We start from the raw sequence: 26435 nt of genomic DNA, 5'->3' as shown, positions 1-26435 counted from the left end.
TGTTTGGATTTGGAAAAGAATTGTTTTACTGACCCACTCAATTTTGGTTTTGCGCCCCTCCAGGTTCAGGAATCACAAAGGTGTGGTGACTACGAGGAATTCGACGGTGTTCTGACAGATTGGACAAAATTAGGACTCACCTTCGGGTGTATCAATTTAAATTGTATCTTAAAGCTTCCGTACTGTGCAAATGGTTACGTCACTCTCACGTGACGGCCAGCATGCCCTCCTTCGGGACGGGGTGTGTCAAGAAGCACATAAATAGTGCTTCTTGTAGAAAACACTTCAAGTATTTTTGGAACCCAAAAACATTTTTTGTACAAACACCTTCAGTAATTTCAAAAGGACATCCAAATAAGCCCTAAAATGTTTGCGAAAGTGTTTGACAATAAAAGTTTACAAATTGTCATAAATCATCAAAACGTTTTCTAAGAAAGTATAATCAGCAAGCACTAAAACAATTGGATATTTAATAAACAAATATTTATCATAAAATTAATTGTATTCAAACAATAGATTTTCTAAGATGTATTTTTTTATCATGCTCCGGTTATAAAATATTTCGGATGTTTTAAAATGTTAAATTTTTAATTAGAAAGTATAAAAGTAAAAATTTAACGATTAAAACATCGAAAGCTTAAACACTAGTACGGAAAAAATTCAGTGCGAGAAACTTGGTAGTTTTTCTTTTCCCCGCGAAAAAAGCGAAAAAAAGAAAGAAGTTACTGAGATGTTAACTGTACACGGCCTCTGTACTTAGTCCAGTCGACGCTCCTCCCTCTCAAACATTTAAAAACCCCAGAGACCACTCCAACTGACACATCCCCCATAACTCTGCCGCCAAATCACTCTCCCACCCACACCTACCACCGCGTCAACCGCCTCCCCCTTCATCTCCCCCCATTCCCAATGCCGACAATCTAACCTCCTCCCTCAGTTTTCCAATTCACTGCGGCATTACATCAAACACCTCGCCAGCAATCTTCGATGGCGTCTCTCTCCCGGCGAGCCTCCTGCGGCAGCTCGCCCCAGCCAACCGCCGCATCTTCCACTCCGGATCTGAAGCACCGGGTCATCACCTGCCTCAACAAGCTCGCCGACCGCGACACTCTCGCCATGGCCTCCGCCGAGCTCGACTCCATTGCCCGAACCCTCGCCCCCGACTCCTTCGCTACCTTCCTCATTTGCATTCACAACACCGACTCTTCCACCAAGCCACCCGTCCGCAAGCAATGCGTTTCGCTCCTCACCCTGCTGTCGAACTCCCACGGCGACGCCCTTGCTCCCTTTTTGTCTAAGATGATCTCCACCGTCGTCCGCCGTCTCCGCGACCCCGACTCCGTCGTCCGATCCGCTTGCGTGGACGCAGTTTCCGCCATGTCGTCCAAGATCACGACGCCGGCGTTTTCGTCGTCGTTCTTAAAGCCATTGATGGACGCTCTGGTGACGGAGCAAGACTTGAACTCTCAGATCGGCTCGGCGCTGTGTCTGGCCGGCGCGATCGATTCGGCGCCTGACCCGGACCCAGTTCAGCTGAAGCGGAGCTTGCAGCGGCTCGGGAAGCTGGCGAAGAGCGAGAGTTTCAAGGCCAAGGCGGCACTGCTGGTGCTTGTTGGGAGCATTGTTGGTGCCGGTGGCGCGTCGAGCCAAGGCGCGTTGGACTGGCTTGTGCCGTGCGGGCTTGAGTTCTTGAGCAGCGAGGACTGGACAGTGAGGAAGGCCGCGGCCGAGGCGCTTGGGAAGGTGGCTACCGTGGAGACAGATTTGGCGCCGCTTTATAAAGCTTTGTGCTTGAATGCTTTGGAAAGTCGGAGATTTGATAAGGTATATTGCCTTCCCTACCTCCCAAATCGGTTGTTTGAGGCTCTGTTTGGTTGCTGAGAAAGGGTAGGAGAAGAGGAAAAATATTGTGATTTCAATCCTATCAGCTATTTACTTTTCTTTTTCTTAATAATTTTTTTGTTGGGATTTTAGTAATTCGTTCTTTTAACAGGTGAAGCTAGTCCGGGAGACTATGAACCAGACATTGGAGTTGTGGAAGGTTCTTCTTGCCGGCGATTCCGAAGAGATTCCTGCTCCAATTCAATCCAGATCGTCAACTGGTAAAGGCTTTTTCTTTGTTTCAGAAACACCAAAATGTAGCAATAAACGCCTGCAACTTCTTTTCTTGTTCAGTAATTTGATCAAACGGTTTTAGATTTATGACATGAGAAAGGAAACGAAAAGCGAAATAGAATTTTTTCGCCATGAATCTGAATTCAAAAGCTATTTTTGAAGTATGAAATTGTTGTTACTATGGTGTTAGTTTGTCCAATTTTAGTAAGCTCTGTTGTGGTCTTCATCCTGCTGTATAATCTTTAAAGTTAAACAACTTTAGAACCTGTCTAATCTCATGTAATCTTCTGTTTTCTGATGGATTTTTTTTTCCTATGGGACCAGATAATGGGATTGATCGATGCTCTCCTCCCTCATTGAAAAGTTCCGATGATGCCGGTTTTAGGACTCCTCAACCAAAGAAAGCAGTCCCCACAAACAGGTCCCCTCCATCGGATACTTCTTTGGTGACCACACCTAAAAAGGGAAGTCCTTCAAGTGGAAGCGATAGAAAACCAGACGCAGCTGTGTTCGCTAAGCAGGACCACAAGAAACCCTCTGATTGGAAAGTTGAAATTGCTACGCCAAACTCCCTCTCTTTGACGGTGACTCATAAGGATGATATTGTTAGGAGCGACTGTAGAGATCCGGATTCAGGAAAGAATGACCACTTTGGAAATGGCAAGCCAGAAACTAAGCACTTGCTCTTTAGTAAGAATCATGGTGAAAAAGTACACAGATTTGGTGGTTTAAAATCTGGGTCACGCGTTGTTCCATTTAATGATGAGGAGAACTATGACTCAGATATTGTAGTCGGAAATGCTGCAGAAGAAGTTTATGAGAACCAAAAGGATGCTGAGGATCTCAGTTTGATCCGCGAACAACTTATTCAGATTGAAAACCAGCAGTCCAGTTTATTAAACCTACTCCAGGTAGGTTCCTGATACTTGTTCACCTTCTCTCTTAATAAAAATGTAAATTGCACCACAACCTGAGGCATTACTTTCCTGTTGTCTTTTTTTTTTTACTTAATCTTTAGGGTGGTGGTGTTATTGTTATTCAAAGACTCAAAAGTTACTCTGCCTTACTTCTCATTACTCATTAGGCTCCAACCGCCCCATTGCTGCCTGGTCTTGGCAAACTTAAAATTTGATAATGGAGAATGGGATAGTGCAGGCATTGTTAGTTAGTCTAATCATCTTAAGTTTTTTGGACAAAGTTTAGTCCTACAATGTTAAAGAATCTTCAGGTCTGCTACTGAATCCCCTTTTCTACTTGTATACAGAGATTTATTGGGAGCTCTCAGAGTGGGTTGAATGCTCTTGAGTCACGTGTACACGGCCTTGAGATGGCTCTTGATGAAATATCATATGATTTGGCAATATCAAGTGGAAGGATCCCAAACACAGAATCTGCAGAAAATACATGCTGCAAGCTGCCTGGTGCAGAATTCTTGAGTTCCAAGTTCTGGCGTAGAACAGATGGGCGGTGTACTACTTCAAGGCTCACTTCTGGAACCATTCCCTCACTCAACGCTGTGCCTAACATACCTAATAAAAATACAAGTACTGAATCGTGTGCTTTTGACCGTGAAAGGTTTCAGCACCAAAGTAGGGGTGCATTTACTGGTTACTCGGTGGCAGAAATCCAAGATGCTGAGAGGGTTCAAGTTTCCAATGCTAGTCGTTATGATGGGGTATCGCCAACTACTTGTACACCATCAAGGAACATCAACAAAAGGTAAGGATAACTAATTTTAGCACTTTATCTTTTACTTCTAGTTGTTTCATTATATTTTCTTGTCTGCCTACTTACAGACTGGTAGTTTCACTTTTTCGTCATTCATAATTAGCTGGAGTTTCGCTCAAAGTAATTCCCATGCGGAAACTCATAGGGGATCTTTTGCAACACTTTCATGTCTCATGAGTATATCTTTCTACTGAAAATGTCAACTTCCCACAAATTTCGTGAAAGCGTTCCAAAATCATCATCTCCAGTGGGCCACTGGCAATCTATGATGCATATTAAGTATCTGTTTAGCTTTCACAATTTCAATGCTTTGGTAATATTTGACTGATTACCTCTGAAAGTTAGAACAAAATTCTTCCAAGACATTGCAAAACTTTACTAAAGTTATTAGGATTTAAATCCCGCAACTATTTACTGCAATAGTTCTATTTTTTTAAGCTGTTGCTACGTTACACACACATTGTTTAGTGCAAGGGAGCCAGATAAAAAGCCTATACCCTTTCCATGTCCTGCCATCATATACAGCTTATCTGTAAAAGAAAATAGGTTCTCAATTCCATAGCTTCCCACATCGAAGGAAATCAGTCTAGCACAAGTGCTTAAACAATCTTGTGCCTCCCCACCCGTTACCTGAGTAGTTTAACTCGTTGGAAGTTTTTTTTATTTAATTTTCTTCAAAACGTCGGAAGTTATGATTGCTTAAAGTTTGTAATGTACACTTTATCCTCAAAGAAATGATTTCTAACTCACCTGTCTTCTTTCTCAGATCATCTGCTTAAAGAGAATGAAAGTGGAAATTGTTTGATGGGTCAATTTCGCTCTGGATACAAGCATCATACTGTGGGTCATCGAAGGACCCGAACACATTAAATTGAACGCGGATGCCGATCAAGTCGATATGTAGGTGCCCATAATTTATGAGATTTCTAAATCAATGTAGCATTTGATGCACCGGGAGCATAGGGCTCTGCTTCTACATGTTACTCAGAGTAGTGTTTTATAGCATGTGTTCTATTTATCACTAACCTGCACCATTGCCGGTGAAGGGAAGGAAGTTAATCCGTACAGATCCAAGTTTGCTCATCTTTTCTTGGATTGCTGGTACTTGCTGTATATGATCAATAAGTTTTTTTATCGCTATAAATATATACAAGTGGTATTGGAAAAGGAAATTCCGACGGAATTTGAATGCAGGATAAACGCTCTTAATTATTTTCGGCTACAAATGCCTTGGTAAAAGATTGTTCAGAAACCTATTTAGAACAAAAGAACGTGGGCTGCAAAATTGAAGCATGCCATCTCACACAAAAGCAAAAGATAAAACAATAAGGTGGCCAGCTGGTTTTAGATTCAAGCAATCCGAGCGTAGTGGACAGTCTACGATTCATATGGCTGACTTCGTTTTGTAGGATAAGATTTGATTGTTGTCGTTGTTTTATAAAAAGTCCATGCATGATTAAAACAAATAAAGCCCATAAGAGATTAAACAATCCTCTCGCGTTTAGGAATGGCCCAAACAAGCACTACGGGTAGGGCTGTATGGACTTTTAATTTTCCGGTTACAACCTTCTTTTTTCAAATAAAAGCAACAGACGAAATCAAACGAGAAAAATGGATGTGTGGTTATTATTTGGGTACACTATATAATAGGGAATTTTAACGAAAAACTTCCGGTATTATTTACTTTAACGAAAAATCATATTTTTACATTAAAAAGTTAATTATTGTATTATTCACCTTACCTTTTATTTTGTCATTATTGTAAAAACTTAAAGTTTTCAAACCCTTTTCATTAGTTTTCCTTATATAATATGGAAGGTTCTTTTGTGCTCTGTAAGAGCAACTTCTATCTATGGATTCCTATGATGCTCCGAATTGTTTTTGTCATGTCCACTAGGACTCCATAGTCTCCATTTATGTGTTTCGAACCGATCGGTAGAGTTGTTGTGGTAAACATGTTTTTAAATGCTTTCATTAGTGTGCCCTAGGCTAGAATCAAATCTACATTAATCAGACAGTCCTATCGAAAATTTTGCCCCTGAACCAGGGGTATGACGAAAAATTTAGAAGTTTTGTTTATATGCTGCAGTCACCAAATGTTTGAGTGCATATGGAAACCTCTTTTATCTCTTGGAGATTAGGTCGGTCAGAAAATGACATAATCATTTTTTTTAAATGATAGCGTTAATGGGTTAAATTGTTAGTTGTTAGGAGATAAAGAGATCGGTAGAAATCGAACTCATATCAAAGTGCATGAACATGATTACTTTATACCATTACGATAAAGCGTCATCTGCAAATTAGCTCTTTTCGACCATTTTTGGTGCTGGACCACGCCAGACAGGCTTATCACATACTCACAAACCATTCACTTGTCCGACTTATAAAAAAAAATTGCAAATATTACAATATTTTCATAACATGCTCACAGTAAAGGACCAAATTTCAATATATATATATATATATATATATATATACTTCCACTGATTAAAAAATATATATATTTCCACTTCAACTGAATTTTTTATCTTTGTTAGAGGACCAATACCTAATTTCATAAACTTTTGCTTCTGTTTTAATTAATAATTGAGCAAGACTTGTTCTTGGTGTAACTAATAGAAAATTAATAATATACCCCAAAATGCCAATTTTATTCGTATCTAAATTGTTTGAACCTGTCATGTGACAGTCCGTCCTGAAATATAATTTTCGATGGTGTGAATTGCCTAAAATACCCTTAGACATTTGTGGTGTTGTGTGGTTTAAGTTGTGTTGTAGACCAATTACTTTCTTCCTAACCTTTTGGACCCAATTAGAAATAAAGGTTCTAATTGTTTTGGTTGGTTGTAAGAGGATTAGGACCACACACACACATACTCTACCTCTTTCTCCCGTTCACCCTCTCTTTCTCTCTCTTCCCTATCGGTTTCTCTCCATTTTCATATCATACGTATGGACGAACCTCAACCAAACCATTTCTTCACGGATCGAGGTTATGGAGACCATTTTCAAGTTTCTTGCGAGCCCAGGAACCCAGTGATACTATTATTTGGACGTGAAACCTCGAAAAAACTCGAGAAACCATAATCTTCGATTTGAGCATTGTTCATGCACTCGTGAATGTGAGGTTTTTAGAAGTTTTAACGTTGCTAGGAAGCTTTAGAATGTCTTCATGAAGCTCAGAGAAGAAAAACGAGGTGTTTTGGACGTCGGGAAGTCGAGTTTGGTGAGTTTGAAATTTGACCGGAATTATTGTGCTTTTTCCGGCGAGATCCCGTGATTTTTGGAGCTTGAAATTGGTAAGATTGTGTTCTTCTAGTCCTAAGCTTCATTTTGGTACAAATTTCATAGATTTTGGTTGTGTATGGACTGAGATATTAAGGTTTGAAAATTTCCCAGTTTTGTGGCGACGACGACGGTCATCGGAGTTCAAAGGAAGAATTTTGATGGAATATTCTAACGGCGTCATGTTAGTTTTAACGGTATATGCTATTATTTAACGGAATATTCCCTAACACCATTAGGGTTACCGTCAGTGTGCCTAGTACGTGCCCACCCGTGGGCGACGCGTCTGGCCGTGCCTTGGCCGACGCATGGGTGGTCGGAAAATTTTTCTAAAAATATGGGGATGTTCGTGAGGTTGTGTAGATCACGTTGGTATATTCAACATCTTATTTGATCAATGTATGAAAAGTTATTAACTAGTTTTGTCTATGTGCTTTAAATAACATTTATTCAGTTATTTCGCATATATGTGAGACCTATCCTGAGGACGAGCGCAGTCAAGGGCGGCTCAGGGGCTACGACCCTTCGACATACCAGTGATTGGGCTTTTGGTTTTAAGTATATATGTATATGTTTGGTATCTTTCCCAGAAAATGCATTTAAATGAGTTATGATTTAAATTGCCATGCCAAATGTTTTACATTTAGAATATGCATATGATGTTTGCGCATACAATAATATATATATATATATATATATATATATATATATATATATATATTATTGTGGTGCTGTGAACGCTCAGGTAAGCCTCAGGTGAGTTTATGATTGTGAATGTGAATAACGGTTGTGATTAATTAAGAAACATTGAGCTCATAAACCTGCACCTCGGTGTTAGTGATTTAGCCAGAGATATGGCACATGCCTGTATATAATGTCACCTCCCGCACCATATGTTCACATTGGATCCAATTTAGGTGCACAGTTTTGTCGTACAGACCATTATAGGTGGTTCCGACTCGTAGGTGACTAGTGATTTATCGCACAGCTATCATGAGAGCGTAGCATTGAGCATAACTATATTACACCCAGTCTTGTCGTACAGACCATCATAGGTGGTTTCGACTTGTAGGTGACTAGTGATTTATCGCACAGCTATCATGAGAGCTTAGCATTGAGCATAACTATATTATACCCAGTCTTGTCGTACAAACCTTTACAGTGGTTCTGACTCGTGTGCAATGTAGTGCCGTATAGGTCACTTGCAGTGACTCCGTCTAGATTGACTAATGAGCTATGAATTCAGCCGTACAGACTTCTGCAGGGGTTTCGACTAATATGTTATTTTTCCATGAATTTATTTTCACCTGAGTTACTTATTCTGTTTTATATTTTGGCATGACATACTTATGAATATGGATATGTGAAGCATGATTTGAATATATTTATTTATTTATTTATATTCCATTTCTGGGAAGGTTATACATGTTTTACGGCGAGGAGTTAGAGCTTTTGATAAAATGAAATGGTCTTGAAAAACTTTGTTTTTGCCCACTCACACTTTCTGTTTTGCGCCCTTCTAGGTTTTAGATAAGTTTGTTCGTTGGTGGCTCACGATGATCGATTGGAGGTTCTGACAGACTATCACAAATGTAGGACATCTCCGGGTGTCGTTTATCTAGTACTTGTTTTCTGGACTGAACTTAGGCTACTTACGCTCTGATTGTGTATTCACACATACTCTAGCACTTGTCTTAACTAGTAATCTTATGAGTTGGTTTTCATTTATTCGTATTCTCTATTATCATTATTGCTTTTGCATTGTGCACATGGCTACGTCACCCTCACGTGACAGCCAGGATGCCTCGATCTCGGTCGAGGTGTGTCATGTCAAGCACCCAAAAGTATTTTCTTAATTTGTAAAAGTTAAGAAGTAAAAATAAGTGTTTTTGACCCAATTATATTCAAGCATTATTATTATTATTTCTTGCAATTATATTCAGTATTCAGTGTACCTAAATGCTACTCATAATGAGTGTTTAAAATATTGATATAAGTAGAAATGTCGATATGTAAATTGATGGGAACATAGAGTGGATATATCGATATACGAGTTTTCTTCGACGGAAATTATGAAAATTTGCAATGGAATGTGTATATCAACTTAATCAGATTTAGTTGAAATTAAAGAAAAATTTCTCAAAAAAAAAAAAAAAAAAAATCAAAAGTGCAAAATCTGTAATGGATTCTAGCAATTTTTTTTGTAGTGAATCGGTAAATATCATTAATATTCATTAATTTTTCTATATCTCACCGATATAGGATAAAGTTTGCATTTTGTGGATATTTTAAACACTGCTCATAATTTGTTAGGAAAAGTTTGCTAATGGAGTTGCGTCATGGATTAATTTCCCTTCAATTATCATTAGTTTCTTTCAGCCGTCCTTTTTACAAATGGTTTTATTCGTTGGGTTATGTAATTCTTATGTTGAATTAGACCACAAAACCCATCAGAATCAACACTTTAACTCGATGATTTTAGGGTTTGGTTGCATGAAAGTCATTGTATTCGAATCTTCTATGGTGCGTTGATAACTAATGTGAAAGTGAGTGCTTCACACAATTAATTATAATTGTTTTGAGATTTGAAATGACTATGCAAGTCTTTCTGTTCTCCAGAAGAGTACGTTGTCGTGTCGAAAACACTAGCTGATCTTTTTTTTCTTTAAAAAAAAAAATAAATTAACAAAGGTGCGTGGAAAAATTTGACTTTAAACATGCAATTAACCGCAATGTAGAAGAATTAATCAAACTACCACGCAAGACCAAGTTCTTTTTAAGTATCAAAGTCGTTTGAAATTACTTTTAAAATGATTGAAAATTCTTTTAGAGAAATATTTTTGAGTACTAAAAACACGAAACAAATAACTAGTGCATACTTTTTTAGGATTCATTTATATTTTTGCTAAGAATTGTTTTAAAAAGTATATTCACAAAAAACGTTTCTAAACATTTTAAAAACACTTATAAACGAACTTTTACTTTGAAGAGAGAATATATGTGTTCCTAAGGGTGCAAGAAACGAATCAAATGGTAGAGAGAAGGGTCGTTCGAATTATCGTGTGAAGCACATGGAATTATGCATGCAGCTGCTTAATTCGTGGTTCACACGGTTTTATGAAAACCCCAAGACCTAACCTTTTGCCAGCTAATCCTCCCTGCGTATTGAGTCTTGACCAAACCCAACCAAAAAAAAAAAAAAAAAAAAAAAAAAAAAGAGAAAAAAAGAAAAAAGAAAAAAGGATACGTGCTCTTTTTGAATGAATGTCGACCAGCTCATTAGACAACACATGGACCACCTCTAAAGTCAATGTTATCAACTGCTACAATTGTTGGTAAATACGGATTTGGATCCTCTCCCGCGTCTAAGGAGAAGATCCTCCTGATCAAGAAGTGTGGGTCGTTAGATTTTCATCTAACGGTTATAATTATTATAACTTTAAAGGAATCATCCTGTTTATAGTCGTTGAATTTTCATCCAACAGTCCACATTCATTGGTCAGGAGGATCATCTCCTTGGGCTCAGGAGAGGATCCAAATCCGGTAAATACCATATTAGCCTCTTGACATGCACATACCTAAGTGTTAAAATAATAGGAAAACTAATAAAAAAATGTTTAAAAGTTTTGAGTTTTAACGATAAGAACAAAATAAATGGTAAAGTAAATAGTATCAGAATTGACTTTTTAGTATAAAAATATGTTTTTTCGTTAAAATGAATAATACCGAGAGTTTTTCGTTAAAGTTCATTAGAATAATTGGACAGAGTTAGAGAATTGTCCTACACTTATACACGTATGTCCTATATATAGAATCATAGATAGGGCGGGTGAGAAGAGAAAAACTAGTCACACACTCGTATGGATGTCCCACAGAGGCAGAACAAAAAAGAGCGCGGAAAACTAGTACGTGATTGAAATTTATTGAGTTAGTTTGCGTATAATTCTCTCTATATTATTTCAATTTTGCATTTAATTGGTTGCGAATATGATGTTGAAATTGGTCGACGAAAAAGAATGTACCTATATTTGGTGTCGGGTTTGTTCATCATGTCATTCTCAATTACAATGGAGATAAAATCCTCCTTGACGGGATTTTAAATAATTAATGCATATAGTCATTTCAAATCTATTTGACGAGAGATTTTTCAATGTATCCGGAATACGGGACGGATCATCGCATGTCATAACATAATTGGAGAAAAATTTGTTTTTCAAGTAACCATCCAATTGTTTAACGATATGTTGCATTCCGTCCCGTATTCTAAGTACTCTGAAAAATCTCTCATATTTGACAACGCATACAGTTTTTTAAAATACATTAAATCCAGTACTAGTTAGTTTTCTTAAGAAAATTTAAAATACATTTAGTCTTGTGGAATCCAAATCTTGCTTTTATAGTTCCTCAATCCAAATGGAATACATATTCGGTTAGTGTCAAATAAGGTATTCCACTTATATAAACATAATCTTATGGATTATGAGTATCTTAAGTCAATACTGTTTTATTGGGTAATAACTTTCATTTGTTCGTAACCCAATTAAATAGAAGATATGCAAATGAATGAACAGACGGTAAAACATTGTTAATATTTCGGTTTTTGGTCAATAGAACATCAATATTTTCTTCTTTCGACCAACAATTCTCATTCACAAAATTTTAAAATCAGAATCTTCTCTAACAAAAACGAAACGGAGTGCCAAGTCGCCTAACTATACTTATATGTATGTCCTTCATAGTCAATCATCAACTTAATTTTTTAAGGAAAACTAATGAAATGGCTTGAAAATTTTGACTTTTAACGATAAAGACGAAATAAATGTTGAAGTGAATAGTACTATGATTGATTTTTTAGTGTAAAAATGTGATTTTTCGTTAAAAGTAAACAATACCGAAATATTTTCGTTAAAATTCCTAATTTTTTATCCAAGAAGATAAATAAAATGTGTAGTTTCTGAGCAACCTCCATGGACGCCTGTCTTCTACCTCACGCCATATGTTATTACAAAATACATTACAATATTCATATTCCCCTCAGAAAATCAAATCAATCCCCCGAAAAGCGTCCACCTCAAATCCCAATAATTTCGGTCGCCCCAAGTCTTCTTCCTGCCAAAAAAATCCCTTTAACTAATCAACGTCGACAGACTAATCGCATAATCCTCCACCATCTCCTCCACCAGCAGCCTTACCCATTTGACACCTCATCCACCACCACCAGCCGCCCTTATAGACTCTCTCTCTCTCTCTCTCTAAAACCTCCCCCGAAAGTTCCCAAATTCCATAATACCCACTTGTCGGCGGTAGCAGATCTACAAAACCCACTAATTATTCTCCACCCCCTCCCCCCGCTTTTTTGGACTTTTTTCACACTGTCCGTTTTTAGCAATCATGGACTCGTCAGAGCAGCGCCGCAAGCGGAAGCGCATGGGGCGGTCCTACTTACAGGCGAAGCAGTACTTGTCACTGAGACGACCCTTGGTGCTCTGCTTCTCGTTCTTTATCTTCCTTCTGTTCGTATCCTCCGGCCGCTTCCGCCCGGCGTCGTTTCGGCCAGTCCTAACTGCCTCCTCCACCACCCTCTCCCTCCTCTCCTCTACCGCCAGCAACTCGATACTCGAGTCCTTCGCTGCCCACAGTAAGCACAGCAAAGAGTCGCCGCCGTCGTTTCGAGTCCAAGATCGAATCTTGTTTCCCGATCACGTGCTTCTCATTGTGCCCAATCGGTTCCGCCAAAACGACGAGTTGGAGTGCGTTTACCACAAGCGGTTCAACGGTTCGGATGACGACATTCTTGAAGATAAAGAAAAGAATCAGCACCTGGATTTTGCGGTTCGACCGGTTTTATCCACCGACAGCTACGATGACTTCCGGTCCATCGTCCGGTGTCCGCTGCCGCCGCTCAATTTCTCCACAGCCGTTGATTTGCGACGACGCGGCAGTTACGATACGACTGCTGCGACAAACGGCACGGCTTCTCCATGGGACAAGGTGGTTTATGAGGCGGTTATTGACGGAGACACGGCGGTTGTGTTCGTTAAGGGGCTGAACCTCCGACCGCACAAGAATTCGGATCCAACCCGGCTCAGCTGCCACTTCGGATTGGGGAATTGGGACAAAGACAAAGAACAAAGCGGCTTTGTGCTCACCACCGAAGCCGTCACCGCCGCTCAGGAAGTCGTCCGGTGCCTCCTCCCCCGCACTATCCGTAACCATCCGGATAAGGCCCACGGAATCCGGGTCACTATCGGATACAACACCGGCCACCCCAGAGCTCCAGTCCACGTCACTCTGCCTTCTGTAGCCACAATTCACAATTCCAAATCCCATCCAGTCCAATCCAATCCGAAGAAGCATGAGCTTTGTGTGTGCACAATGCTGTGGAACCAAGCACCGGCGATCAAAGAGTGGATTATGTACCACTCGTGGCTCGGCGTCGAGCGGTGGTTCATCTACGACAACAACAGCGACGACGGGATCGAAGACGTCGTTCGAGAGCTCGATTCGCAGGACTACAATGTCAGCAGGCAGAGCTGGCCGTGGATCAAAACCCAAGAAGCAGGCTTTTCCCACTGCGCTTTGAGAGCAAAAGACGAATGCAATTGGGTCGGATTCTTTGACGTGGATGAGTTCTTTTACTTCCCGCTCGCTTTCCACCGTGGCGGAGGAGATTATGGTGTTCCGGGGGAGAATTCGCTGCGAAAACTAGTTTCAAATTTTTCAAATTCAGCCACCATTGCGGAGATCAGAACCGATTGCCACAGCTTCGGCCCGTCCGGGCTGAGCTCTCAACCCCCGCAGGGAGTCACTGTCGGGTACACATGCCGGCTGCAGAGCCCGGAGCGGCACAAGTCGATCGTGCGGACGGAGCTGCTCGACGTGACTCTGCTCAATGTGGTGCACCATTTCCGGCTGAGAGAGGGGTACAGGTACCTCAGTGTTCCAGAGGGAATCGCGGTGATCAACCACTACAAGTACCAGGTGTGGGAGACTTTCAGGGCAAAATTTTTCAGGCGGGTGGCGACGTACGTGGTGGATTGGCAGGAGGATCAGAATCAGGGGTCGAAAGATAGGGCCCCGGGGCTGGGGACGGAGGCGGTTGAGCCGCCCAATTGGCGGCTGAGGTTCTGTGAGGTGTGGGACACCGGGTTGAAGGACTTTGTTTTGGGGTACTTTGCTGATCCTGTAACTAGGTTGCTGCCATGGGAGAAGAAGTCTCTTACTTCTGCAGAGTAAATCACACAGAGCTGCCCATTTGTTTCCATTCTTTTTTTTACACGTTTTACACACGAATCGAATTAATTACAGGATTCTCAGAGTGTAAATTTTGTGACAATATCAAATGAATTTTTCCTTTGCTTGTATACAAATTCATTTTTCCCAATCAAATAAAATGGACTACGGATTTTTTCCTCTCCAGTGTGTCCTTTTATTGTTTGTTTTCATGTCATTTAAAGGAAAAGTAATCGCAGGGAACATTAAATTCCAAGTGTAAATCAAATGGAAAAGGTGAGAAAAAACCCCATCTGTCTCTCTTACGGATTGGTGTGGAGTTGTAGATGCAGCAGTTGACAAAAGCAAATAATGGTTTATGTTTCAAAAGCAAATAAAGGGGTGCGTTTCAAAATTTAATTTAAACCACTAATTGAATTCAACAGCTGCAACAACTATAGCTCCGCATCAATCCTCAAGAGAGACAGACGGGGATTTGAATTAGAGTTATCCAAATGAATTTGGAAATGTTTTAGCAGGCAAATTGGAGGCAAAACCACAACGCAAGTACAACTCAGCTAACTGAACATTCTTACTATATAAATCGAGCAAAATTACGTGCATTAGTCATAAAAGTGCGGTTTTGAGTTTAGAATTAGATACAGCTCTGAAGAGTCCGCTTTGTACAAATTCCCAGCAAGCAGCTCTGAAGAATCATCTGTACGTTAACCTCTGTACGATAAGCTGTTGCTTGAGGAACCTAAACATGAAAATAAACATCTTGTAATTCAGAGAGAGAGAGACGTCGCGCGGTTGGGCATGAGCAGTTTGTGCTGAAATTATGGAGTCTTGCTTGCTTCTCTTTGAGAAAGCCTCTGACAAACTTTGTGGCCATATATTGGGTAATAATTTCAAAAATTATTATAAGCTATGCGATGCTGTTAAAATAAAAATGAGAAATTACCTGGCTAAAGGCTACAGCGGTTGCATAAGGCGATACGATCATTAAGCCTCACAGTTTAATTACTTCAAAACTGGATCTTGTACAGCCAACGGGAGGTTATCCACGTATTTTGATAGCGTAGAATCGAGCTTCTCTCCAATTAATGAAATCCATGCCTGTTACCATTTCAACTGTTATTGCAATAACTTGATAAATATAAACAAACGGAGCCTAATTGATTGATTATGCCAACGAGTTTGATCAACCGGTCACACGTTATATATTTTTCATTCTGCAGAATGCATGTTTGCTGTTATACACTTTGATATAGATAAAAGAGGAAAACTTCAGGAACATTATCTTTTATGCAATAGGCCCTTTGTCAAACAGTGTTACCACCAATCGACAAATTCAAAATTTTCAAAATAAAAATGGGCACACACCTGATCAGACGATGTGAATCCTCGAACTGTGTCGCCACCAATTACTGCAATCCCCTTGTCTCCAAGTGGCTGCAATATTACTGCCTGAAAAAGTTGGAAATCGTGTTTCGCAATCCTTAAAATGCAGATATACGCGGTGATTCTAAACGCACAGAATAGTAGAATCTAAGAATAATGTATATAAAACAACAGACGGAACTAAACCTGCGTATTTGAAGGCAGAAATGGTAGCTCGGATTTCCCAGGGTAAAGATATAGGTTGGCCAAATAGCTCTCTGAAGAAAACAGAATGGCAGTCTTGTTTAGATTGTGAGTTGTGACATGGAAAAATGTCGAAGAACTTAGACAGATAACATGTAGTCGTTGGCAGGTACTTACGAACTCCTGATTTCATAACCCCTCGATAGAGTGACCCTTGCATCAGTTTATCAGCATCCACATCCGCAGCCTTTCCATCACCATTGGAAGATTCAGCTGCAAAACCAATCTGAAGGATACATCTGCCATCATAAACTATAACTAGACACCGGCAGCATGTCACGCTTGAGAGAGACTCCCATGCCCTGAAAATAAGTAACGAAAAACAACAATTAACCAGCCATACTCAGATTAGCAAAGTGCTTAGTTCTTAATCCGCCAATCGCAACAAATAACCTACATTCCCCCTCTCTTACTTAACATCAAGGTTTTGGTTTCAGCTTTATAAAACAGAATTTCGCGCTACGAATTGAAAACACATGAAACTGCGGACGATGACGAAAAGGGTATCAACATTGCTATGCCAATGCATTACCACAACAACTCAGAAAGTAGAGTCTTGGGAAGATTCGGATGCATCTGCTCGCATTCGACCCCTTCCGGACTCACCTGAAATTAAACCCTAAACATATTAGCACTAATTCATTTGAAAAAATGTGATCAATCAGCTAATTTTCTGACCTTAGATATAGATTTTGGCCTGATCGACAGCCACACCAAACCTGCTAGTATGTTGGTCACGGCCAATCCCAACGTCAATAAATCAGCTCTGGACTGTGAACTACAAATTAAACATAATTTCACATGATTAATTAACCACTAATGAAGCTTCAAAATTCTGAAAATTGCATTGAAGTAGCAGTGGTTGTAATTAAGCAGATAGAAATGTGTTTGCGTTGCTTACCTGCTGGCGTCAGCGACGAGAGCGATGTCCGAAACGGTGCGGTTGAAGAGGACGGCCAGGAGGGAGGCGCCGCCCGCGTATATCGGCAAGCTCCGAGCGGCGTCGTCGTTGTTGGAGACCCAATCGGCGACCCAATTTCTCTTGGGCTTGGGGCCTCTGTAACGAGTGTCTGAATTCGAAGCCCTGATGCTGCGCGGGAAAGCGGGGACGAGACGACGTCGGAAAGGGCGTTTTGGAGTCCATGGAATTGGACCGCGGAGAAGGCTTCCCGCTTCCATCGAAATCTGTGGAATAGGTGACGTGGCGCTGATATTTGATATTTTGCTTTGGATTGGAAACGGCCTGTCGTTTAGTTGAATTCGTTGCATTGTACCTTTTTAGGCATGAAGGACATAGATATGTGACTTTTGTTGACTTTAGGACAATCTTTGTGGACTTGGACTATAACTTTGGGTTTTAACTAGGCCCATAATTGAACCCATTTTTTCGTCACGAGCCCATAATTCCAACTTTGAAACATTCTCCCCGTTTGGTATAAAGGACTGGATTAAAATAATATATCTCAAAATTTAAGGCGCATCAACGATAGAAAATCTTTCCCGTTTGGTATAAAGGACTGGATTAGAATAATATATCTCAAAATTTAAGGCGCATCAACGATAGAAAATAATGATTTTTCATTTTGAGGAGATTAATAGAGGTTTAGACATTAAAGAATTTCTCCTTTCTAGTCCTATTATTTTGAGGAGAATTGAAATGAACTGATTTTCTTCTTGAGTAATTCTTCTTCTACCTCTAACTTGGTCACAAATTTTTATTTCTTCTTTTGCCGTACCTTGAAAATAGTGTTTTGTTCATTCTACTCCACCAAACGATGCCATTAGTTGTAGCTATTTTTACCATACCAGGCGATAGAAGATGTCTTGGAACATAGTTACAAATATATTTCTTAATTATTTTGTTTTTTGTTTTTAATTTTGAGATAAAGGGAAAGTTGGGAGAATAAAAAATGAAGAAGGTAGTGGCAGGAAGATGAAGAAACGAATAATGAATGATTACAGAACGTTAAAAATAAAACTAATATAAAATAGTTTTCTGTTTTTTGTTTGTGGTTTTCATTTTGTATATATTTCTTCTACATCTCTCTATCACATTCCGCTTCACCCTTCTCCAACCACGTTTTCCTCATATATTTTTTCCTATTTTAAACACAAAAACTAAATATTAAAATATTAAAAATTGAAATAGTTATCAAACCGTCCAAAATATCATCGCTCTTCGAATCAATGCACGATTCCCTAGTTGTTATCTTGCAGCTTTGGGTGTATATATATTGATGGGCGTACATTGTCATATTAATATATCCTCATGCACATGCAAAACTATGAGAGCCGTAGACTCCCCCTCGGAGTGGATCAACACGTTTATGGTCAAACTTCAATATCTAAAAGGTCGGCCCTCTTGAAATCTGGGGACATAACTGGACAGAAGACTTGAAAAGAGTTTTGGTCTTATAACTCCTTTTCTACGTTACGTTATTTTCATACTTTGTAGGGCCTACGTCCGGCATGATGTTGCAGACTTGCTCGGCACCAAGTATCAAACCATGGCCATCCGTACACTGGTATTCCTCTTGTTTTTCTGCTAATTAAGCTATCTGAACTGCACAACTATTTCTTGAAATGAACGGCAACGAATCCAATGGTAATGCGTGTAGTTAATTAGCAGTTGATTAAGGAAGTTTAACTCTAAATTAGCTTGACAGTATTAGTTTGTATGGTTAGGGTTTCCTTATCGTTAAGTAATTAAACTAGTTTAGACAACACATGCATCATTGCCAATTAATTTTATAGAGCTTTCTGTAATTTGTGATGGATATTGATCATATTAATTTTTCGTAATCATGTTCATGTTTTACAAAGATTTTGTTTAGGTTAGTTGCTCATGAGATTTTTAATTTTGACGAGGTGGTAAGAAATCATCGCACGTGTAAAGCTAAGCAATAATAAATTTTCACACGCACATAAGCAATTCACCAAAATAATTGCTCGAATTTAGCTTTCATTTGCCAAAAATTTTCACACGGACATAAGCTATCAACAAGAGAATATGGTTTAGTTTAACCTTCACTTTCAATTGCAAATTACATGGAAAAACAAGTTACAAAGAAATAAAAAAGATGTTTTGACCAATAATCCAATCTAATTTGTTAGGTTGAAGGCATCGATCGCTGCGGTTGATCTATGGTGGCTTTAGAAAAACATTTTATCCGATGCTGTTGTTAGCCAATCTCAAGACATGTTGTCCCATCAAATATGATACCAAACACCAATCAGTGGATTGAATGGCCAATCAAAGTCAGAAAAACTTATCCAAACGATTAGAAAATTTTAATTGTGACGGGAACACAAATAGTCCATCATGTGTTTTAATAGGAATTGTGAGAAATTTTATTTTTTAAGTTATTAATTTTTTAGCACATACATCCCACCATATTTGTTTAGTGACATGTACTACCCGGTGTACCAATAACACTGAAAAATCTCTCCTAGGATATGTAATATCAGATGCTCCTTGTCTTCGTTTGATTAGGACCATTGCTCACCCTACAAGCTACACCAGTACAATTCTGTGCCTTATTGCCTGTTTATTTATTTGCACTTAGTACTAAATTTAATGATTTTTTTTTATTTGTGGGTGAGCGTTTTTACATTCGATTCTCGGATATGGCGAGTTCCAACTAATTCTCGCATTTTTTTAGTATAAATATATCGTTGTAAAAAAATAATAATAATAAATTATTAACTATGAACTAAAACTACGGAAATAAATAAAAGTTTAAGTTATCATTAGCTATTTTTTATTCGAGCGATATAATTCTAAACTACAAATAGGAAATTCAAACTTAGATGAAGAGCAATTATTAAGTTGAGGTCTGCAACGGAGCAATTATTATTAGCTAGTTGATTTTGATTTAGGAGGGCTAACTCCGAGAGTCATGGAGATATTGTAGCTGCCTGTTTCTTGCTTAGGGTTTTGATATTTTAATTCTAGCACGTGATATACGTGAGAACAAGGTCTATCATCATGAGAACATAATTATTTTATGACTGCGTAGTGCAGTCAACAGATTGGACGGTAGGAGATCTCTTTAAATAATAGTCATCATAATTATTTATCTTCGTTCTTCTGTTTTTTCAATTACTTTGGTTTTTAATTGTGTACTTCTCTCCTCGTATTTGTTTAGATAACATGATCAGTAATATAGACTTTTATTTAACTATTGAGGCTAATTTAAGAGCCTTTTTTTTTATAGTTAAAACTGTTGGTTCAAATTTCTGTGCAATACGAGAGAAAAGCTTGATTATATATATGCATGTATTATGCTAAGGTTGAGTCCTTTTTTCTGTTCATATTGTAAACCATGTAAAAAAGAATTAATCAACTCAACTATTATATACAATTTTTTTCAACAAACGATAACGTTAGTGATTTAAATTGTTAAATATTTGATGATCGATGAGAATCGAGCATGCACTATGATGCACAAATATTATATCCAATCGTGATATGCATGTTTTTATTGATTTTTAGTTTGGGGAAACTGAATAATCAAAATAGGAAGCTAGGAACAAAAGTCACAATATGTAACTAACTGTTGGAGAAACTGGGTGTTGAATGAAAGTTGCACTTGCAGCCGCCGCTGCACTGCCTTAACTCCACGTACACATCGAGTCACTGCATGTGACTGCAGAAAAATTGCAGAAGAAAACAAGATGCAGATGGAACACAAAACACATGCACCTAATGAAAAGGTTCAACGTAGATAAAAGGATAAAACGAATCAAATGCTTTGAAAAGCAGCGCAACACATTGGGGACACGTGCTTCCAAAGAGACAGAGCACATATAAAATGACATGCCCTCTTCTGCTTTGTAAAACCGCCTAATCAGCTCACACTCTCAACCTCCTATGAATTCGTCACACCGACAAGTGATATTATTAATCCGTGACACCGAAATACTACTTGATATGCAACCTAGTTAAGTTACGATATCTAATGAACATATATAGATGCGGTAATATAGTAATATCACGTGAAAATGTTACACTACGACTGAAAAACTTCTTCATGTTGTGCAAACTATTACTTACGTGGCCTCACCTGGTTGGGTATGAGAGCTTATGGTGGACAAACTTTTGAGTCTCACTCACCAATAGAAAAGCAGGACAAAAAGAGGGAGAAAGTGATGGACAAAATAGGAAATCGAAAGCAAAAGGGCATCCGTCCACCACCACCAAAGAGGTGCGTAGCCACATACGAAGGTCGAGGTTAAATAGAGAAGTTTAGTCGTGGAAGGTGATGAGTGGGGTCCAGGCTTTACTTATCATCAACAACCACATCCCACCCCACCACCGTCACCATGGTCCATGACTGAAATCCAACGAACGATCTGAATAACGCGAAGGCATTGAGACAACGATGTCTTTGTCAAAGAGCCATCGAATATGCCCAGTCGACGGTGCACAAATCACTTTGCGCCTCCACCAACGCTTTTTACCATTAACAATAATTTTATCTTGAATTATTTTATGCAAATATTTGTCTACATATATGGTCTTCATTAACAATAATACCTATTGTAGCTACGATAATATAAAATTATAGCACATATTAATTAACAAGACAACTAAAATATATGTAATGAGAACACATAGGATTTCTTGGATGATATTTAAATGGATACAACTTGAACTTATGAACGACTTTATGACTGACATCAGTTTTCTTACATAATATATAATTTTATTTCTATTCTAAAAAAAAATGTAAACTCTAATATGACACTAATTGTGAACATATATAACAGGTTAGATTGTTTAACAGATAATTAGTAATTTTGTAATTTTTATTTTTATTTTAAAAGAAGTTTCAATTCGAATTCCTGTTGTTAACAAAAAATACAATATATAAAGTGGAGAATTAACATATGTCCGATTTTACTTCAATACTCTAGCGGTGCATAGTAAAATTTCCTGGAGTTCCACAAGAGAATTTTTAGTATGTCCGGAACAAGGGGTGCTACATTACGTATTACTATACAAGTGGTAAGATATTTATGTTAAAAAGTTGAACAACTTATATAATAAAGCATGATGTACCACCAGTGTTACGAGCATAATAAAAAAAATGATAAATTAGGTTCACATCATTCTTTTTGTTACTTCATTGATTAAAATCCTATTCATTTTTAATTTTTGATTAAGGTCTTTGGGTATTAATAACATCATTAATTATTTGAATAATAAAATATTTTTATTTTTAAATATATTCCTTTAGTGTTAAAAATGTTACAATTAGTATATTTATATTTATGACTAAATTTTTTATCATGTATTTTTAATTTTAGTTTGTACCTATTTTTAATTTGCAAATATTTTTTAATTTGTACCAATTTTCTTTTCATTTTTAATTTGTACCCATATATTAGTTTTTTTGTTTGTGCCCATATTTTTTTAAGTTTTATTTGTGTTTGTACCCATGTGTATACCGTCACGTGACATTGTATATTTAATCAATGATAGAAAAATTACATATGGTATATTTATGTTTTATGCCTAAACTTTTGTATCATATATTTATATTTTTATTTGTACCCACTTTTAATTTGCAACATTTTTTTAAAATTTGCAGTATTTTCTTTTTAGTTTTATTTTGTACCCATGTATTAATTTCTTTTAGGGCCTATATTTTTTTTAAATTCATTTATACTCATAATTTTTTAATCTTTTATATGTACCCTAATTTATTTATAATGTACCCATTCTTCTTTATTAATGTACATATGTGAAATGTACCAATTTTTTTAACACTATGAATACATTATTTTGCCATTTATTATTTCTTATTTTTACATAGTTTTTATCCATTTATTCAATCAAAATGTTTTAATTCTTTTATTGTAACATTTTCTAATAGTATTATAATGAGGGATTTTAAATTTATAGGATTATAAATCTCATAAAATATCAAACAATTTATGTCAAAACTATAAAAATATAAATATTAATAGTAATATAATGAGGTGTACAAAGTCAAGGGACTTTGATCAAACTTTAAATATCATTAAGGTTTTAATAAAAAAATGTTAAGAATTAAGGACAGCGTCCAAAGTATCCCTAAAATGAAATCTCTTAGTTCCCTCTCCATGTTCGTACAGAGAAACATTAAAATATACGCAAAACGCGGGGTTATTGTTTAGAGCTGCAACTCCCTATATACGAACCACAGCAGCCCTCATTTTTCTCTTTCATTACACAAACCAATTTCCTGTTCGCAGATTATTACCTTTTTCTTCCTTTCTTTCTTGCCTGCCTTATTGAAACACCGCCAACAACAAACGTGTGAGTCGTGAGAGAAGATCATGTCTCGCACGTGCTCTCAGTGTGGGAACAACGGCCACAACTCCCGCACATGCTCGGATGTCAGCGGCGGAGGCTGTGGTGGCCCGATCGCCGAAAACGGCATCATGCTTTTCGGTGTTAGAGTCACGGAGGGAAACGTGTTCAGGAAGAGCGTCAGCATGAACAACTTGTCCCAGTATGAGCGGCCTCAGCAGGCCGACACAAACGCCGAAGCGGGTTACGCTTCCGACGAGGTCGTCCACGCCTCTGGACACCGCCGCGAGCGCAGGAGAGGTATGTAGTACTACTACTAGTGGACTTATTTTTTGAATTTTTTTATTAGAGAGAGAAATCGAAGTTGAAATCTCATGTGCAAGCGTCTTGCTGATCTAATCTGGAGTTTAATTATCTTAATTTTTTCATTTATTTTGAATTAATTATTTTTACTTGACTAATTGTTGGATTGGTTGGTTTTTGATATGGGAAGGTGTTGCGTGGACGGAGGAGGAGCACAAGCTGTTCTTGGTGGGTTTACAGATGGTAGGGAGAGGAGATTGGAGGGGGATATCTAGGAACTTCGTGAAGACTCGTACGCCGACTCAGGTGGCGAGTCATGCTCAAAAGTACTTCCTCCGGCGCAACAACCATAACCGACGACGCCGCAGATCTAGTCTCTTCGACATCACCACCGATACCCCCGTATGTACTATTAATATTATAATCGTAGTTAATAGTAATTTAGCATTTTGAATTACCTTAATCTTAGTTCATGCCTATTAGTTATTTCCATGAATTTGATTTGTCTTTTGTACTTTTAAAAGAAAATTTTATGTTTTCAGATTTTGAATCTAAAATAAATTTTTGCATTAATGTAGGGTTTAGATTTATAGCTTGACAACATAATTAAAATCAACTTGACATCGTAGCAATTTTTCTACGTTCACATATATCATTGTTAGCCATGAGTCACGACCAAACCATTTTACATGGCATTTTCTTGCGCCCAAGGTTGATTACTTTCTTTTCGTAGATTAGAATAATTTATAATATCACTTTTTTTTTTTTAAATCGATGGATTATTATTAACTATGTATTTTAAATGTGTGCAGTTGAATTCATTGATGGAAGAAGATCTAGGCGAAACCTCACCATCAGTTGTACCAGTATTGCCATTCCCACCACAGCCACACTCTAATTTGGGTTGCAATATTCTTGGAGGGTTTCCAGTTTCGACTTTTCCGGCAGCCCTACCTGTCACTGGTGAAAGCTCACCAATACAAAGTAAGCTGATATCATCAGGATTAAACATGAAGTCGTTACAAGACATGCAGCAGAGCCAGACAAAAGTCTCACAAACAACTACTAAGCCCATCCGTCCGATCCCACTTCATCCTCCGGTTGTCCCTCCATCTTCTAAACTGGCCGGTTTTAACTTGAAGAATAAGAACTCATCGTCACCCACTAGAGACCCACTGCCATTGTCTCTGAAGCTCTCTACGACTCCATCCCAGGAGCAATCGCCCACGACGACGTCGCATTCGTCTACGTTTCAAGCCATGTCTAGTGGCTCTGATAGTATCATTAGCGTTGCTTAAATTAATTATTGAACAATTTGAACTCCATGTATGTCCTACTTGTTTATTATATATATACGGCCGGCTAATGCAGCATGGTGGGAAATGGAAATGAATTATTTGGTGGCCCGAGATTAGATCGATCAGTGAGATAATTAGGGGCAAAAGGGATTACGGATTGGGCTACACATCAGTTTTTTACTTTATTTTCTTCGATTCATTTGATCTGATGATAAAAAATTAAAAGAAGTGTGTCCAAAGTAAAAAGATGTGTGTGGATACTGATACCACTTTATGTAGCTTGGTAATTAGGTGATTAATTTGCCTATTTTTTACAGGATGGTTGGGTTTAATTTATATAGAGTTAGAACAAGATATGTGATGTCGATTTCAGTATTCTCGCTATGGTGGGGATTCTTGTGGTTGATTTTTGTCTGGTTCCTTATGGGCAATTGCGGGGCTAGAAAATTTTCACCGGTTGGGTTAGTTTAAAGATTTAAATCATTATAAACAAAGAAACTTGATACTATATTTTTTTTAGGGTTCTTTAGATATAGACTCTTGCAACTCTTATTTCCTATATAAAAACCCTTCTAATAATAAACATCCAAATAAAACCCAAATTTAAAAATGATTGCCATGTAGGAAAGTAATTGACCTATTAATACAAAATATTTACAACTTGTACCACAATATTCAAAATAAATCAATAAATATTATTACTCACCTTAATTACAATGAATAAATAATTTATTACATATTATTACCCCTAACACACACATATATATACATATATACGTTCAAATGTATATAGTACTACCATAAGCTCAATATATATATAGTTTACCTATATATATAGTACTACTATACGTTCAAATATATATATATATATGTATGTATGTATGTATGTATATGCACAGTACTATATATATGATCAAATATATTATACTAATTAATCTACCTATATGTAAATTTATGATGAGCAAATAACATATATTTTGTAGATATCATCATATATATTGGGCACATTTTATTATTATGTGTACAAAAGAATAGGTAAAATAGTATTGAATAAAATAATAACATTTTTTGTCACATCCCCGCCCGGGGCGGACCACTTCTCAGGCCCGCTCCACCACCGTAGCACGATATTGTCCGCTTTGGGCCCCGACTACGCCCTCACGGTTTTGTTTCTGGGAACACACACGAGAACTTCCCAGTGGGTCACCCATCATAGGATTGACCTCGCGCGCTACTCGCTTAACTTCGGAGTTCTGATGGAACTCGAAGCTGGTGAGCTCCCAAAAGGCCTCGTGCTAGGTTCGGGATGAGAATATACATATAAGGATCACTCCCCTAGGCGATGTGGGATCTTACAATCCACCCCCCTTAAGGGGCCCGACGACCTCGTTGACACACCATGGCTAGGATTAGGCTCTGATACCAATTTGTCACATCCCAGCCCGGGGTCCACAAAATCCCGGGCTTGACTCCGCCGTAGTACGATATTGTCTGTTTTGGGCCCCGACCATGCCCTCACGGTCTTGTTTCTGGGAACTCACATGAGA

General features: G+C 38.1%; 4 protein-coding genes and 1 long non-coding RNA gene across 5 annotated transcripts; 4 read left to right on the top strand and 1 right to left on the bottom strand.

The window, feature by feature from the left end:
- The first annotated feature begins 778 nt into the window (after window positions 1-778).
- Window positions 779-5015, top strand: LOC126596133 (TORTIFOLIA1-like protein 4). The gene is made up of 5 exons (XM_050262624.1): window positions 779-1824; window positions 1994-2102; window positions 2440-3026; window positions 3380-3834; window positions 4610-5015. The coding sequence occupies exons 1-5, from the start codon at window positions 988-990 to the stop codon at window positions 4620-4622; spliced, it is 2001 nt and encodes a 666-aa protein (XP_050118581.1). The 5' UTR covers window positions 779-987; the 3' UTR covers window positions 4623-5015.
- Window positions 5016-7282: 2267 nt separating this feature from the next.
- LOC126596146 (uncharacterized) lies at window positions 7283-8856 on the top strand. Its single transcript, XR_007613860.1, has 2 exons — window positions 7283-7325; window positions 8652-8856. It is a non-coding gene; the product is annotated as an uncharacterized LOC126596146 (long non-coding RNA).
- Window positions 8857-12149: 3293 nt separating this feature from the next.
- Window positions 12150-14541, top strand: LOC126596134 (glycosyltransferase family 92 protein RCOM_0530710-like). The gene has a single exon (XM_050262625.1). It carries the CDS (start codon window positions 12520-12522, stop codon window positions 14362-14364), a length of 1845 nt encoding a protein of 614 aa, XP_050118582.1. The 5' UTR covers window positions 12150-12519; the 3' UTR covers window positions 14365-14541.
- Window positions 14542-14919: 378 nt separating this feature from the next.
- On the bottom strand, window positions 14920-17256 carry LOC126596141 (protein COFACTOR ASSEMBLY OF COMPLEX C SUBUNIT B CCB4, chloroplastic). Its single transcript, XM_050262632.1, has 8 exons — window positions 16889-17256; window positions 16666-16765; window positions 16520-16593; window positions 16105-16289; window positions 15931-16001; window positions 15727-15810; window positions 15305-15459; window positions 14920-15100 (listed from the first exon to the last, which is right to left on the bottom strand). Exons 1-7 carry the CDS (start codon window positions 17254-17256, stop codon window positions 15364-15366), a joined length of 978 nt encoding a protein of 325 aa, XP_050118589.1. The 3' UTR covers window positions 14920-15100; window positions 15305-15363.
- Window positions 17257-23147: 5891 nt separating this feature from the next.
- On the top strand, window positions 23148-24983 carry LOC126596142 (transcription factor MYB1R1-like). Its single transcript, XM_050262633.1, has 3 exons — window positions 23148-23587; window positions 23781-23992; window positions 24403-24983. The coding sequence occupies exons 1-3, from the start codon at window positions 23314-23316 to the stop codon at window positions 24886-24888; spliced, it is 972 nt and encodes a 323-aa protein (XP_050118590.1). The 5' UTR covers window positions 23148-23313; the 3' UTR covers window positions 24889-24983.
- Window positions 24984-26435: the final 1452 nt, after the last annotated feature.

This window comes from Malus sylvestris, chromosome 13 (genome assembly GCF_916048215.2).
Source record: "Malus sylvestris chromosome 13, drMalSylv7.2, whole genome shotgun sequence".
Classification (NCBI taxonomy): Eukaryota; Viridiplantae; Streptophyta; class Magnoliopsida; order Rosales; family Rosaceae; genus Malus; species Malus sylvestris.
This window is presented reverse-complemented; position numbering and strand designations above follow the sequence as displayed.

Coding starts and splice junctions, on each gene's coding strand:
- LOC126596142 (XM_050262633.1), top strand. CDS start 23,314: ATGTCTCGCACGTGCTCTCAGTGTGGGAACAACGGCCACAACTCCCGC. Junction 23,588..23,780: donor CCGCCGCGAGCGCAGGAGAG/GTATGTAGTACT, acceptor TGATATGGGAAG/GTGTTGCGTGGACGGAGGAG. Junction 23,993..24,402: donor ACATCACCACCGATACCCCC/GTATGTACTATT, acceptor AAATGTGTGCAG/TTGAATTCATTGATGGAAGA.
- LOC126596134 (XM_050262625.1), top strand. CDS start 12,520: ATGGACTCGTCAGAGCAGCGCCGCAAGCGGAAGCGCATGGGGCGGTCC.
- LOC126596133 (XM_050262624.1), top strand. CDS start 988: ATGGCGTCTCTCTCCCGGCGAGCCTCCTGCGGCAGCTCGCCCCAGCCA. Junction 1,825..1,993: donor AAAGTCGGAGATTTGATAAG/GTATATTGCCTT, acceptor TTCTTTTAACAG/GTGAAGCTAGTCCGGGAGAC. Junction 2,103..2,439: donor TCAATCCAGATCGTCAACTG/GTAAAGGCTTTT, acceptor CTATGGGACCAG/ATAATGGGATTGATCGATGC.
- LOC126596141 (XM_050262632.1), bottom strand. CDS start 17,256: ATGCAACGAATTCAACTAAACGACAGGCCGTTTCCAATCCAAAGCAAA. Junction 16,594..16,665: donor GGCCAAAATCTATATCTAAG/GTCAGAAAATTA, acceptor GTTTAATTTCAG/GTGAGTCCGGAAGGGGTCGA. Junction 16,002..16,104: donor GGTTATGAAATCAGGAGTTC/GTAAGTACCTGC, acceptor TGTTTTCTTCAG/AGAGCTATTTGGCCAACCTA.